At 35.6% G+C, this 14,184-nt stretch overlaps 1 protein-coding gene across 7 annotated transcripts in view; it reads right to left on the bottom strand.

The window, feature by feature from the left end:
• Lrp1b (LDL receptor related protein 1B) overlaps positions 1–14,184 on the bottom strand; it is a 1,777,797-nt gene that overhangs the window by 142,312 nt on the left and 1,621,301 nt on the right. For all 7 annotated transcript variants that reach the window (XR_009056008.1, XM_057755646.1, XM_057755649.1 and 4 more), the window contains exon 67: positions 1,571–1,687. Coding sequence is in view for 6 of the 7 variants with exons in the window: in XM_057755646.1 (XP_057611629.1) it covers positions 1,571–1,687 (117 nt within the window). In the remaining variant the exon portion in view is untranslated. The remainder of the gene's footprint in view (positions 1–1,570; positions 1,688–14,184) is intronic.

Genomic DNA, 14,184 nt, shown 5'->3' with positions numbered 1-14,184 from the left:
AGGTCCAAATGAGGATCAGAAGGAGGGAGAACATGAGCAAGGAAGTCAGAACCGTGAGGGGTGCGTCTAACCACTGAGACAGTGGGACTGATCTAATGGGAGATCACCAAGGCCAGTTGGATGGAACTGATGGAGCATGTGATCAAACCGGACTCTCTGAATGTGGCTGATGGTGGGGGCTGACTGAGAAGCCAAGGACAATGGCGCTGGGTTTTGATTCTACTGCATGGACGGGCTTTAGGGAGCCTAGTCTGTTTGGATGCTCACCTTCCTGAACCTAGGGGGAGCGGGGAGGACCTTGAACTTCCCATAGTGTAGGGAACCCTGACTGCTCCTTGGACTGGAGATGGAGGGGGAAAGGGATTGGGGGAGGGGAGGGAAGTCGGAGGAGGTGGAAATTTTCAATAAAAAAATTATTTTTTATTGATGTCCTATATCCATCTAATTTTAATATAAGTTACTGGACATATCTGAGAACCTGTTTTATAAAGGTGGTTTAAACTGCTGAAATGAGTCTAACAGTCTCATAAGTCCATAGAATATTCTTTACATTTGTAGACAGTGACCCATTAGGATTATGTATATAAAAGTGAGAGCTCGCTATGTGCCGCCACAGTCAGATATCCCCAATAATTTGATTGTCAGTCACAGGTGTCACCTCCCCAAAAGTTATTTGAGACATTAACACAAGTTGTGCAAGATGAACATCTAAATGATTCACTCCACAACATACATGCCTTCAAATAATGTATTGCTGTGTAGATTATGTCAATGTCTTCTGGGAATGATTGCTCTTAACAGATAATATTACTGATATCCATCTGCATCAAAACTTTTTAGGAAGGAGCAAAATATAGATACTTAACAAATATAATTTGGTTATTTTCTCATTTTAATCATGGTGATATCGCTTTTTACTTATACATAAAGGCAGTGACAAGAATTTTACTGAGGAATAATGCTTAAACACAGATACTCTGTCTTAGTGAGAAAATATAATTATTGGATTATTATTGCTTTCAAATTTATTGATAAAAGTTCAGCAGGCATGTGCCATCAGTGTTATTCTATTTTCCGAGAAAAGCATCCTGAATGCAGATGGTGTTCACTACTCCAGAGAGGATAAATGATAACTCACTGAAAGATGCTCATGGGTGAATTTGTAGTGTGAAAGGATTGAGGCAGAAATGGAATGAATAGCATCCGTTAAAAATGATATGTGTTGTGCTGTCTGCACATCAGTCAGCTCATTGTATGAACTTGCATCAAGAGCTTTCTTCATTGCATACTAATGGGCTGTATTAAACCTCCTGATACTCTTCTACCAATTCTGCAAGCAGAAAGAAAATAACTCCCAGAGTAAGCAGCCCAATCATTTTACCCTTTAAGAATCAGGTCAATTTATTCTATATATTCTGTCCAAATGTGAATATATGTATAAAACTGTGAACATTAGGACAGAGGGGTCCAAATTTTTCTTTAACAGAAATAAATTAAAAAATAATGCCATCCTGCTTGTTCATTGAATGGAATGTCAGGCATGGAAGGTCATGAGGCAAAATTTACTTACTGCAGTTTTCTTCATCAGAATTATCGCTGCAGTCATTCTGGCTGTCGCAGCGCCAGTGATCTGGTATACAGTTGTTGTTCTTACACTGGAATTCATGAGGTCCACAAGTCTTTTTATCTGCAATGAATGAACCTGAGTTTACATGACTGGCTTTCATTATGGCATCCTTACAATAGCCTAACTGCTATGTCAGTGCATGGCATAGCATATCTCCGGAACTTCTATTCAGTTACTGACTGAGAAGTATTCCAAGGAGAAAATGAACTCAAGTTTTGAGTCCACTTGGCCCTTTGCACTTGTTCCATATTACCAATGGAGAATTAAAAAACAATTAAACCAACAAGTGATGTGTGCAGTAGTATTGTCAAAATTGTCCCAAACTATACTTCTCTTTCTGCTTCTACGAATAGTAACAAAATAAATTATTGTAATATCACTGAGCATTTATGTTGTCCTGTTTCACAAAGAGCTTATAAATATATGTTATCCATGTATAACAATCTGCTCATCAATGTTTCATATTTTCCCTGCTGCTAGTTGCATGTTATTGGTCAGTCCTGGCTATGGTTCACTCATAAATTGTATATTATGTAGGTTGAATGTGCATTATTCAAACAGTTTAGGATAGGAAGCATTTTATGGTTCCATAGTTTTCAGATTTTTACACCCGTGTAAACATGATGAAGTATTTCTTGGATGACTACGAAAGGAAAATACAATTCATTTATTTTAGATAATATATTATATAATATTGACAATATATAACATATAAATGTATAGTATATACCATATAGTAATATATGACATATTTAATAAAAAATATCTGGTGCAGGAGAATTGTCTGTATTCTGTCAATCATGTTTTAAATAAACACTGATTGGCCAGGCAGGAAGTATAGGTGGCAAAACCAGACAGGAAGTAGAAATGATGCAAAGAGAACAGGAGAATTCTGGGAAGGAGGAAGTTGATTCCCCCCACTCCTGCCCATATCACCAAAGCACCAGGATGTGATCTGCCCCACTGAAAATGTACTGAGCCACATGGATAACATAGATCAGAAAAATGGGTTAATCAAGATGTGAGAGTTAGCCAGTGAGAGGCTAGAGCTAATGGGTCAATCAGCTTATAATTTATGGAGACCTATGTGTGATTTTCTTTGGGGCTAAACAGTTGTGGGGTACCGGGCAGGACAAAACCCCCAACAACAAGCAGGCCCCCGTTCATGTTATAAATATCACATCTATATTTTTATATTATATATAAATAAGATTTTATACAACTTCTTCAATGCTCTCATGCTGTGACCTGAGTCTGCATATATAGCATATAAATGTAGTAAATATATAATATATAAATAAAATATATATTGAAATATTTTTTTTGCAAAACAAGATTTTATAAAACCTTTTCAATGTTCCTATGTTGTGACCCGAGTCTAACATAAGTAGTTAGGTGTGAAGTTCTCTTCTCTTGGCAACACAGTCATGCTCATAATTTTTTAAGGTCTGAACCATTTCAGAACTTAGTCTTTCAAATGCTCAACTTATATCAATGCCTCTTAGTATGTGTGCAAAGCAGGAATATTGAAAAGATTTCATTCTACACAAATCTTCAAACAATTCCCTGAAGTCTAAAGAGAATTTTTAACAAGGCTTTGACTGTACATTAAATCAACAGAAACTCCTTCAAGTTTAGGACACTAATGAATTTTCAGTACTAGTGAATAACATGCCAAATACTATAAAATATCTACTTTTACTCCTGATTTGGTACTATATGTAAGTTCAGATCAAATTAATATGAAAAACTAAGCAATAGACACATAAACTGAAGTGAGAGTTTCTCCATTTCTCTAGTGTCAATCTAACTATAGACAGCATGAACTTAAACTTTCACTACTCTTTGTAGAATCACTTAGAATTGAACTCTAATGTCGGTTATGATTTAGCAGGATTGGATTGCTTTCCCCTCTTAATTGGTATTAAACTGAGATTTCTAATGAACTGTGTGTTGATAATACTGCCCTTGATCAGTGGCTTAGACTGACTACATATGTTCTTAAGGGTCAGGATACAAATTCAATAACAAAATTGTAAACTGAAATTCCAGTTTACAAATATTTTTCTTTTATACATGCAGATCAACTTCTCAGCCATAGTTAAATTAGGTATATGATGTGTTCCTGGAAAGATTCACAAACTGAAAGCTGGGGGTCCCAGCTGGTGTAAATATTGCCATGTGATTGTGTCCTGAGGGTGCCAAACTTATCATCAGCAGTGGCTGTAGCTAAATGGTTGTTAGGAATTGGGTCCTTTTTAGACTGAATTGGTCACTACAATCCTAAAAAGTACATTTTGTCCTCAACACCTTCCCTGAGTGGGTCTCTGTACAGCAGGAGGTGAGCAGCTTGGCTTACTCCTTTAAATTCTTCCTTTATGTTCTTACATAAAGAACTCTTGGGTCTAGAAGCAATAGGACTGCATACTGAATCTTTCTTTCTGTCTTTTATGTTTTTAATGTCTGATATTGTGTCATAGCCATGAAGAACAGAGTTGCATAGCCACATCTGAGTTGGACAGGGAATCTTACATCTTCAGACTATTAAAATAAGTGAACTGAAAGTAACAGTAGTTACTTGGTGATGGTTGCTACTCTGTATTCCAAAAGTGCACAGTGTAAACTTTTAACTCCAATTGATAATGAAAAGCAACGTGATTTAGGCATAATTTAGAAAATTAAATAGTAAATATCTGTTCTGAACTCAGCCCAGCTCCTAGCTAGGCATTTTAATAAACACAATCACTCTGAATTCCCATTATATCTCAATGAAGGATTATTGCATTTATTTAAATAAAGGAGAAACATAAACATCAGAAAGTTTAAGTAATTTCTTCAATCTTACAGAGGAGCTCAATAACGAAACAGGAGTTTATATTAAGCTAGTGCTCTGAAGCAGTGTACAGAAGGAATTCTCGTGACAGAATTTAAATGCAATTCTCTTCCGGAAAAAAAAAAAAAAAAGACTGCCTATATTTCCTTCCTACCCTTCCTGCTTGCCTTTTAATGATTACTCAGAAGTGAACCTATGCCAGTAGTAGGAGCTATACTTGGTGTTTTATGTTTTCATACTTTATTTATTTAAAGGCTAATTTATAATCTGAAGAATATCCATATAGTATAATACAAACATTAGTTGATAATGAAATAAGCAACTAATACTGAGATTTAATTAATGACTTAAAATTGAAACTTGGTACTCAACAATTCAGCCAAATTATTTTATTTTGTCAAAAAAAAAAAAACTCCTCTAGAATGCAGCCCTAGATAAACATTAATTTTATTTGACTCTTAGCATACATTGTTTAAATTATTTTAGGTGATGTTTTGAAAATGCATGTAACTTTAGAAAAGATCAGAATCAGAAGGAAAATTTACAAGGCGACCTAAATTTCTTTCATCAGTTCCAGGAAGGGCCACTCTTGATGATGAGAATATGAGATTAGCCTAATTCTAAGGTACGTTAGTGATTTCTGAGTTTCTCAAAAGCATTTTAAATTCATTTTTATATTATTTTATAAGAATTATTATTTGAGATTAATTTACAAAGATATATCTCATTAATGGAATTTCCACTGAAGGCATGCAAAAATTATATTTGGAAAGATGAACTGATTTATGTGAAACTATATAAATTTTATTTCCAAGTTATTTAATTTTCGCTATGAGATTACATGAAAAGCACGTAAACACAACTATGTAGCCTTGTAGAACATTTAAAATATCCCGTGATTGGATGTACTACAGTGCACAAGTAGTATGTGCCAGGTATACTAGTTATATTTCTTAATTTATTATTGGTGTGATAAGGCATATTATAAAAACAACTCCAGTAATGAAAGGAAGGTTTGCTTGACAAACTGTATGAGGGTATAATCCATTATAGGGATGATAATGTAGGTGAGATATGAGACATCTGATCACAATGTATGTGTAGGGATAAGCCCCACCCATTAGGGGGCGTGTTTGCCTCGGGCTAATGTTTACTGATAAATCTGCCGGGCGTGATCCCAGCAGCCCCTTTTTTCTGCTTTCCTGTTCTCAGCAGGAACCTGTGGTCCTGTAAGTCTATTTCCCCATTAAAGCTGTATATATTTTTATAATCTGTCTGCATTCATTTACGTCGTTATAGGGACTTTTTAAGTTTATGAGCTTTTTTAAATTGTTGTTGCACGCACACCCACAATATATCTATATTTATATCTATATATCTCTCTTTTTATCTATCTATCTATCTATCTATCTATCTATCTATCTACTATCTATCTATCATCTATCTATCTATCTATCTATCTATCTATCTATCTATCTATCTATCTATCCTATATAGCTCGTTTAGTACAATGTATATACTCTGCATAAACTTTGTATATATACTAACTATAAACTTTGTATATGTTTAAAGGGTTGGTGTTTTGGTATTGGATAATCAATTGGAGTTCCTTTGCCATTGGAAGTTTACTCCTTCCACAGCTATTCTCAGAGTTCCTTAGTTGCCTATAGTTCCACCAGTTTGGCTACCTAAACAAGAATGACATTAAGAATAACGCACCTGAGACTTCAGCCCTAGACAAAAACTATAAGAGTCCTAATCATTTTTTAACAATTGCAAGTGTTTGTTCTGCCCCATCAGGTCTGCAATTTTTCAGTAGCTTGCATTCCTTTTCTTACTCAAACATCAATACTTCCATGTCTTTTTTGTCCCTTTCACTGTGAATGAGAATACAGCCAGCATCCATGTCATGGTTTGAATGCCCTCAGGGGTTAGATATTTCTTTCACTTTATATCACTTTTGAATTAAGTGTCAATTAGTTCAGGACAAGGAAGAGTAAGTTCATATTCTTTTTTTTTTTTTTTTTTTTTTTTTTTTTTTTTTTTTTACCAGAACATAAATCAAATGGCTTACATTCCGTTTTCTAATAAAAATTTGTTCTTTGACAGCTTAGGAGTTGGGCCTTCACTGTTCCAACTTCTTTGTGTTTTCTGGTTTTCCAGACTCCAAAGATAACAACCACTAGTTTCTGCTTACATAACTCTAGGGCTTCTCAAGACAACTGCAAACCTTTCCATATTGGTTCCTTAAATAAGTTCCAGAAACCTATAAACAACAAATTAATCACAATAACTCCCCTGACTTCATGGTATCTGTTTTCTGTCTTAATTATTTGCTCTGTCAAAGGATCTTACATTAAACTTTAAGGAAGAAAGGAAGCATATTTTGGTTTCATAATCCATCATGGCAAGGAAAGCATTCTATTAGTAGTGGGTGTCAGCTCATCATCACATTGCACCTAAGTTCCAGAAATAAAAGAATGAATGTTGGTGCTGAGCTAGCTTTCTCTTCATTTATACACTTCAGATTACTAGGCTATGAAATACACTATTCATATTTAGGTGCCCCTTTCCACTTAAATTTGCCCAAAGAGGAAAATTCTCTCCAGATATTCTCCAAGCCTTGTATTATAGCTGACTCTAAATACTGTCAAGTTTAACAATAAATATTAAACATGGCATTGAGGAAACTAAAAATTTGCCTTTCCCAAACCTTCTCTCATACCTGAAATCAAAGTCACTAGAATGGGACCCAGATAATACTACTATTTATTAAAAACAGCTTGGTGATTTCATTAAGCAAACACTGAGGAGAAAATAATACACATGTACCTACAAGCACACACACCCACACCCATTTCACACTACAGTACTCCAGACTATCATCACTTCTCACTACATCCAGTGTTTTATCATAATTAGAAGAATAGAATGGTAGTAGAATAAAGACTTTCCCCACATTTTTAAAATGTGGTAATTATTTTATCATTGTTCATAATGCTAAAATTTGGGGAACATTATGAACATTGATAAAATAATTACCACATTTTTAATTTCTTAAAGGTTTTCTCATAAACTAGGAGGTACTGTTACAAATATGATCATTCAAAAAAGTAGGGTCAGGGATCCTCTATATGTACTCTATACTGGATTAATTTTTGCATATGTATACTAAGAAGAGATAAAAGAAGTTAGTGACTGTACAATTATGTCTCTGGAAGGAAGAACTAGAGAACTATCCTGTCAACAACATTAAGAGAGACATATAAGTATCTCTTTAGAGACAAAGGAATCTACGGATGATAGACGAGTAGTATGAATAAAAAAAGGGAGTAGAATATGAGAATCATCCATATGCAAAGGATATGTGTCTGTAAGATTCTCATAGGGAAAATTACAAAACATTACAGAAAGAAACTGAACAGCTTCTAAGAAGTACAGAGGCACAGTCTTCAGTGATTTGAACCCTCAGTTGTTACACTGACCATTTAATCTCACTTTATCCACAGTTGGTTCCCTAACGATGACAATTCCATTACTACCTTTAAAAAGATAGTTATATTCAGCAAGACCGGTTTTGTCCCATGCTTTTTCAGACCCCGGCCAGAACAATGGCAATGGGTTCTTGATCCTATTGCACATAATGGCTTTGTGGGAGCCTAGGTAGTTTGGATGCTCACCTTAATAGACCTGGATGGAGGTGGGTGGTCCTTGGACCTCCCACAGGGCAGGGAAACCTGCTTGCTCTTTGGGCTGAGGAAGGAAGAAGACTTGATTGGGGGAGGGGGGGAATGGGAGGTAGTGGCGGGGAAGAGGCAGAAATCTTTAATAATTAAATTAATTAATTAATAAAAAAATAAAATATGAAAAAACTATAAAAAAAGATAGTTATAATTACAATGATATAAGAAAGTATCCATGATAGAGAATAATTAAATCATCTTGAGAAAGCAGGAGAACCTTTAAAATATGTTTTAAAGAAATGTTATAAAACTATGGTAACTGTAGGGATATAATATTAAGTGAATGGCTCCAGAAGTCTAACATGCAATCCCAACAGATTCCAATAGCAATCCCTAATCAATTTACCAGTAAGATGAAATTCTAAATAAATATTACTGAAATTATAAACATACTTCAATTACACCTTAATCTATATCTAAATTATGCTTAAATGATAATAATACTAATAAAAATTTATGGATTATAAGAAAAACTTTTATAATCTTTGGGGAGATAAGAGTTCCAGAGAAAGACCTCAACAACCAGTAACAATAGAAAAAGTGGAAAATTGGTTTGCCAAACAGTTTTATGTTGACTTGATGTAAGCAAGGGTTATTGTGACTGAAGGAATACCAAATAGCCACTTTTTGATGATTATTATTGTCTTTGTGGAAACATATATATATGGTCCTTACAAAATACACATAAGTGTATGTGTATACATACATATACACATGTAAGTATATATGGAGATATGTCTTAAATGAAATTAAGACACTTAGAATCATCTTTAAAGAAACATAGACTAACAAAATTCCAGTACAGGCACCAGAAACATCCTTCCAAATGGTTGGTCAGGGTAGTCAAATTTATTCACAAAGAGTATAGATTATTGCTATAGCCCTTTGTTGCATATTAGGGCTGCATGTGGACCACTATTATTGAAGATCCTATATACTTAGGATACAGAACTCACATGATCTCAGATGATCTTCTCAGACAACATCTTTTCTGAGTTCTAGTTTGTATGCTTTGAGAAAACACTAACAAGCTACTAAAGAAGGAAAGGAACACAGTTCTACCCAAGCTGTCACACCTATGAAACACAACAATTACTGACATATGGGACACTCACATGTTGGTGGCAACCAAAACTGTCTAATTAGACTTAAGGCTCATTCATCACCAGGGGAATCATGCTTGGTACTGGAAAACCAGGCAGCTTCTCTGGGTTATTGAAGTCATGGATCTTAGAAGAGAATCTACTGATAACACTTTTTACACTCCCACAAATTCTTACTATATTCTAAGTCTTATCCTTATAGGCAAAGATAAATGTAGCTACCATCCCTCATAAAAGAAACTTCTATTTTGAGCAAATGGAGATTATCACAGAAAACTATAACTGATTAATGATTGATGTCAGTGGGCCCACCTTACTGAGAGAAGTGTCACAACTGGCTAAGTAGATTTGAAGCTATAAGAAGGAAGGCCGAAAAAGCCATCTAAAGCAAGCCACTAGTCAATGTGCGTCCTTGACTTCAACATCAGAAAGTTTGATTTTCTTGGATGATGGACATAAAGCTATAAAATAAAATTAATACTTCGATCTTAAGAAATTCTAGTTAGGTCATTAATTGTCACCAGGAGTAGAATATTGTTGTCACAGACCTGACCATGTGTTTGGGAGAGAATTTTAGTTGTATCTGAACTTTGGGCTTGAAAAACCATTGAGTGCTCATAGCTCAGTGGCCTGTTCTGTGGAAGCTTGGAAGATAAGAAACCTGAATTAGTGCAGCTGGTGGTTTGACATGTGAAATTTAAAGAAAGTTTGAGAGTCCCTCAAAGTCACTATCTGGAATGTTTGCTTTATGTTGAGAATTAACAATGACTAAAGTGAAATATGTCCTTTGCAGGGACAATTGATGCTGGCTCACTGGAACAGAGAAGTAAGTAAGGCAAATTTGAACATATGGTCTTCATGAAATACTGTGCTACCATCTTTAAGCTAACAATTTTCTAGAAGACTTAAGATTCCTGTTGGTGATTGTTCACCTCTGAAAATTAACTTCATGTTAACTTCTCATCAATTGGGATCATATTATTCAATGAGCATTTTCATACACATTTCCCCCCCAAGGGTGTAGAAGAATGCAAAAATGTTATAGAAGATGAGAGGAACGATTCTCGTTAGAGCTGGTCTATCTGGGATCCACGTACTTCTGTTTTGTTTTTGAAATTTTATTTTTCTCTTTATTAATCCAAGAAGAATCAAGGGATGCTTACAAGTAAAACAAATTACAAAATGCTTAATTCCTTTATGAAGAGGAGAATTAGGAACAAGCCAGCTCTGGAGAAACTCTAATAATGACACTCTCTAAATTGTATGTCATTTTGATGTAATTGTCAGTGGAAACTTTCCAAGTTTGCATTATCCACTTTTAGAAAGTGTCAATTTGAATTCTGCAATGCTATCACTCTTGACAAGAATGTGTCTTCATCTTTATTTTTGAAAAATTGTATCGTAACATTATGCTTGCGAACCGGGGGTGGGCAAAAGGAAGTTACTTACATTTTCATCCTTTGCCTCTGTATTGTGTCTACAAATTCCTGGCTACTCCACTTGTCTTCCTTTGCTCAAAAAAAAAATCTGTAAACTTGAAAATTTTAAGACATATTTTATGAAGAGAATTATATTTCTGGATCAGTTTGAAGAGGAATCAAATTTCCATAATACAGAAGCATAAGGTTTTATTTAGAGTCCTCAAAGAACATCAGTTACAGAGTCAGGTAACAATGTTCTAGAAATTCCATCTTTGTCTATTCTACAAGCTAATAGATAGAGTTTACCTAAAGCTTTCCATGTACTTATTTTATTTTCTTTTAAAACAAAAAATATATTTTGAGGCAATTAAAAAGTGAGCCTACATTTTGAAATGATCAGTTTGTTGCAGCTCCTCAGTGTGTCTGACTCTGACAGTCAGAAGCACACACTGAATACACATTTTTGAAGAACAGGTTCTAATTTTAATCACAGTGGAGTGGGCACAGCAAAACCGAACAGAAGCAACCAGAATGTGAAAGACTATATGCTAGGAAAATGTCTGTCAAGTCTTTCTCCTCTACTTTAACATGAACACTGAAAATAAGTACCACATTGAACCTAAAACCTGGCTTAAATATGAACTCATGATTACTGAGCAGTAGTAATAACACAGTCACTTAATAAAAACCTGAAAAAATGGTAGATATATATTTTAGTATATTTTATCAGTTGGTGTCAAGTTAAAGAGGGTTGAAAGTGATATTTATCCAGAAATTGTGAAAATACAGGTCTGATTCAGTCTTTCCTATCTGTTGCCATGCTACAGTTCTGCTACACCCTCACAGTGTCTTTTTTTCTTATAATTTTTTTTTATTTCTTTATAAATAATACCATTCAAAATTTCTACTTCCTCCTCTCCTCCCACTTTTCTCCCTTTCTCCCTGCCCCGTTCTCCATGCCCCGTTCAGTCCTAAGAGAGGACAGGGTATCCTGCCTTGTAGAAAGTCCAAGGCCCTCCCCTCTCTATCACCCACTGAGACAGTGTGCCTGAGCTAATGGGAGCTCAACAAATCCAGTTGGACTGGGACTGAACGAGCAAGGGATCAAACTGGACCTTCGGAATGTGGCTGAACTGGGGCAGACTGAGAAGCCAATGATAATGGCACTGGGATTTGTCTCTACTGCACATACTGGCTTTTTTGTGACCCTATTCTATTTAGATGCATACCTCACAGGGTATCTTATATGTTAAAGTTTGGGTGTAAAGTGTCCCCACTAGGTTCATGCGTTAATGGCTTGCCTTCTGGTTGGTAGATCTAATTGTCCCTGGGAAAAAAACTAACAGTGAGAGCTTACTAGCATAAGGATAAATTCCCTGAGGTATTCATTATTTGATGAGATTATTGGAAAGGAATAGAAAATTTGGGATGTAGAGCAAACTTGGATGAGTTTCTCTCTCTCTCTCTCTCTCTCTCTCTCTCTCTCTCTCTCTTTCTCTCTCTCTCTCCCTCTCTCTGTATGGGGGATTGTCTCTCTCTTTATCTCTTTCTCCCTCTCCCACCTCTCTTTCCTCTCTCCCTCTCATCGTTCCCATCTTGTTTTGTTCCCACCCAAGCTCTTTACCATGACTTTCAGCCTTGCCATGGGCCAAAATAATAAAGCTATGAAGAAACCCTGGCAACAATGAGCCAAAGGAAAAATCACTTGACTGCCAAACTATTTATTTTACAACAAAAACAAATTGTCAGTACCTTTTTAGAGGAATCAGTAGGCAGTGAATATTTAAGTCAATCATATAACCCAGAGTAGAAGCAAGCACATTTACCTCATGAAAAGATAGATTCAAGAAATATTTTTAACAAAAATATAAAGGCACACGAAATAGAAGCAACTATTTTGCATTATTATGTTTTGACCAAAAGTTGAAAGTCATTTGAACATTAGCTATCAAATATACACTAGAATATGGGCAAAGCATTTGGTTAAGAATGTTATAATCAGGCCGGAGAGATAGTTCAGTCTTAAAGGACAAGTAAGTTTGGTTTCCAGTCATCATGTCTCCTTGTTCAAAAAGTTTCTATCTCCAGTTCTCAGAGATTTAGTCCCTGTGCCTCTGAAGGAACCTATACTCACAGCACATACCACTCCCCTCATACATGCATTAACATAATTTAAAATGGAACTAATCTTTAAATTAGAGAGTTTTTTTTTTTTTTTTTTTTTTTTGGTTTTTCGAGACAGGGTTTCTCTGTGGCTTTGGAGCCTGTCCTGGAACTAGCTCTTGTAGACCAGGCTGGTCTCGAACTCACAGAGATCCGCCTGCCTCTGCCTCCCGAGTGCTGGGATTAAAGGCGTGCGCCACCACCGCCTGGCTAAATTAGAGAGTTTTTGATTCAGTTGAAGATATGGTTAGCAGGTAAGAACACTTGTCATGCAAACATGAGAACCTAAATACCAATTTACAAATACAGAACTTACCAAAAAGGAACAGATCAGTTGTAGTTGTGCCTGTGACTGTGCCCCAGTCAGATATGGGACAGATACCATAGGATCTGTGTCTTCATTGTTATTAGCCTAGTTCTGTTGACAAAGGATTTAGTCCCACCCGGTCCTAACTTTACAGGCTACAAGACAATTGTCCCACAGCATAAATCCAAGTTCAGTGAAACACATTTTATCATGGGAATAAGGCAGAAGGTAAAAGAGATGTTTGAAAGCTCCTCTGCCCTGTGTGTGTGTTCATGATTGCATATGCCCCCCCAACAAATGACACCACACACATCTCTTCTTCAAACCCCATATATACACCACACAGCCCCCCAAACACACCGCATAGCCAAACACACACAGCTATAATACCCTCACCGCATACCACCACCACACACAACACATACCCCACACACATATGCCTATACATATTCAAGATGACCTTAGCTTTTAAACATTTTGAAATTTTGTCATTTACTTACTAAAATCCTTTTCCTTTATACTACATAAAAGTTGAAATGCTTTTAGCATTCAATACTGCTAGTGTTGAGTGCACAAGTTCCTTTTTAATTCCACTTTTATAGGAAATTATTTAAATTTCTATTCATTAAAAAAATCCTGGAAGGCATTTAATTATACATTTGTTTTTCTACATAGACGAGGATTTCTTATATGTTTAGAAAATATTTTTCTTTCTAATGCCACCAATGTCTTGCAGAAGCCATAATTCATGTGATGTACAATGCTAAATAGTGTGTTATTTTCTGCCTGAGGGCAAGCAGGTGAAAGAAAAGCATGGCCTAGCAAATTCTTTCTGGTGACAATCCTACTTAGTGATCTACTTATGGTCTCCATTTGAAAACACCTTTTATTTTTATGTACCAGTTTCTTCAGCACAGCAGACTACTCAAAATCAGAATGATATTTTAAGGTCCCAAATAAAAGCAGCACTGAGTCAATAAAAGAAGG

Source organism: Chionomys nivalis, chromosome 22, assembly GCF_950005125.1.
Source record: "Chionomys nivalis chromosome 22, mChiNiv1.1, whole genome shotgun sequence".
Classification (NCBI taxonomy): domain Eukaryota; kingdom Metazoa; phylum Chordata; class Mammalia; order Rodentia; family Cricetidae; genus Chionomys; species Chionomys nivalis.
This window is presented reverse-complemented; position numbering and strand designations above follow the sequence as displayed.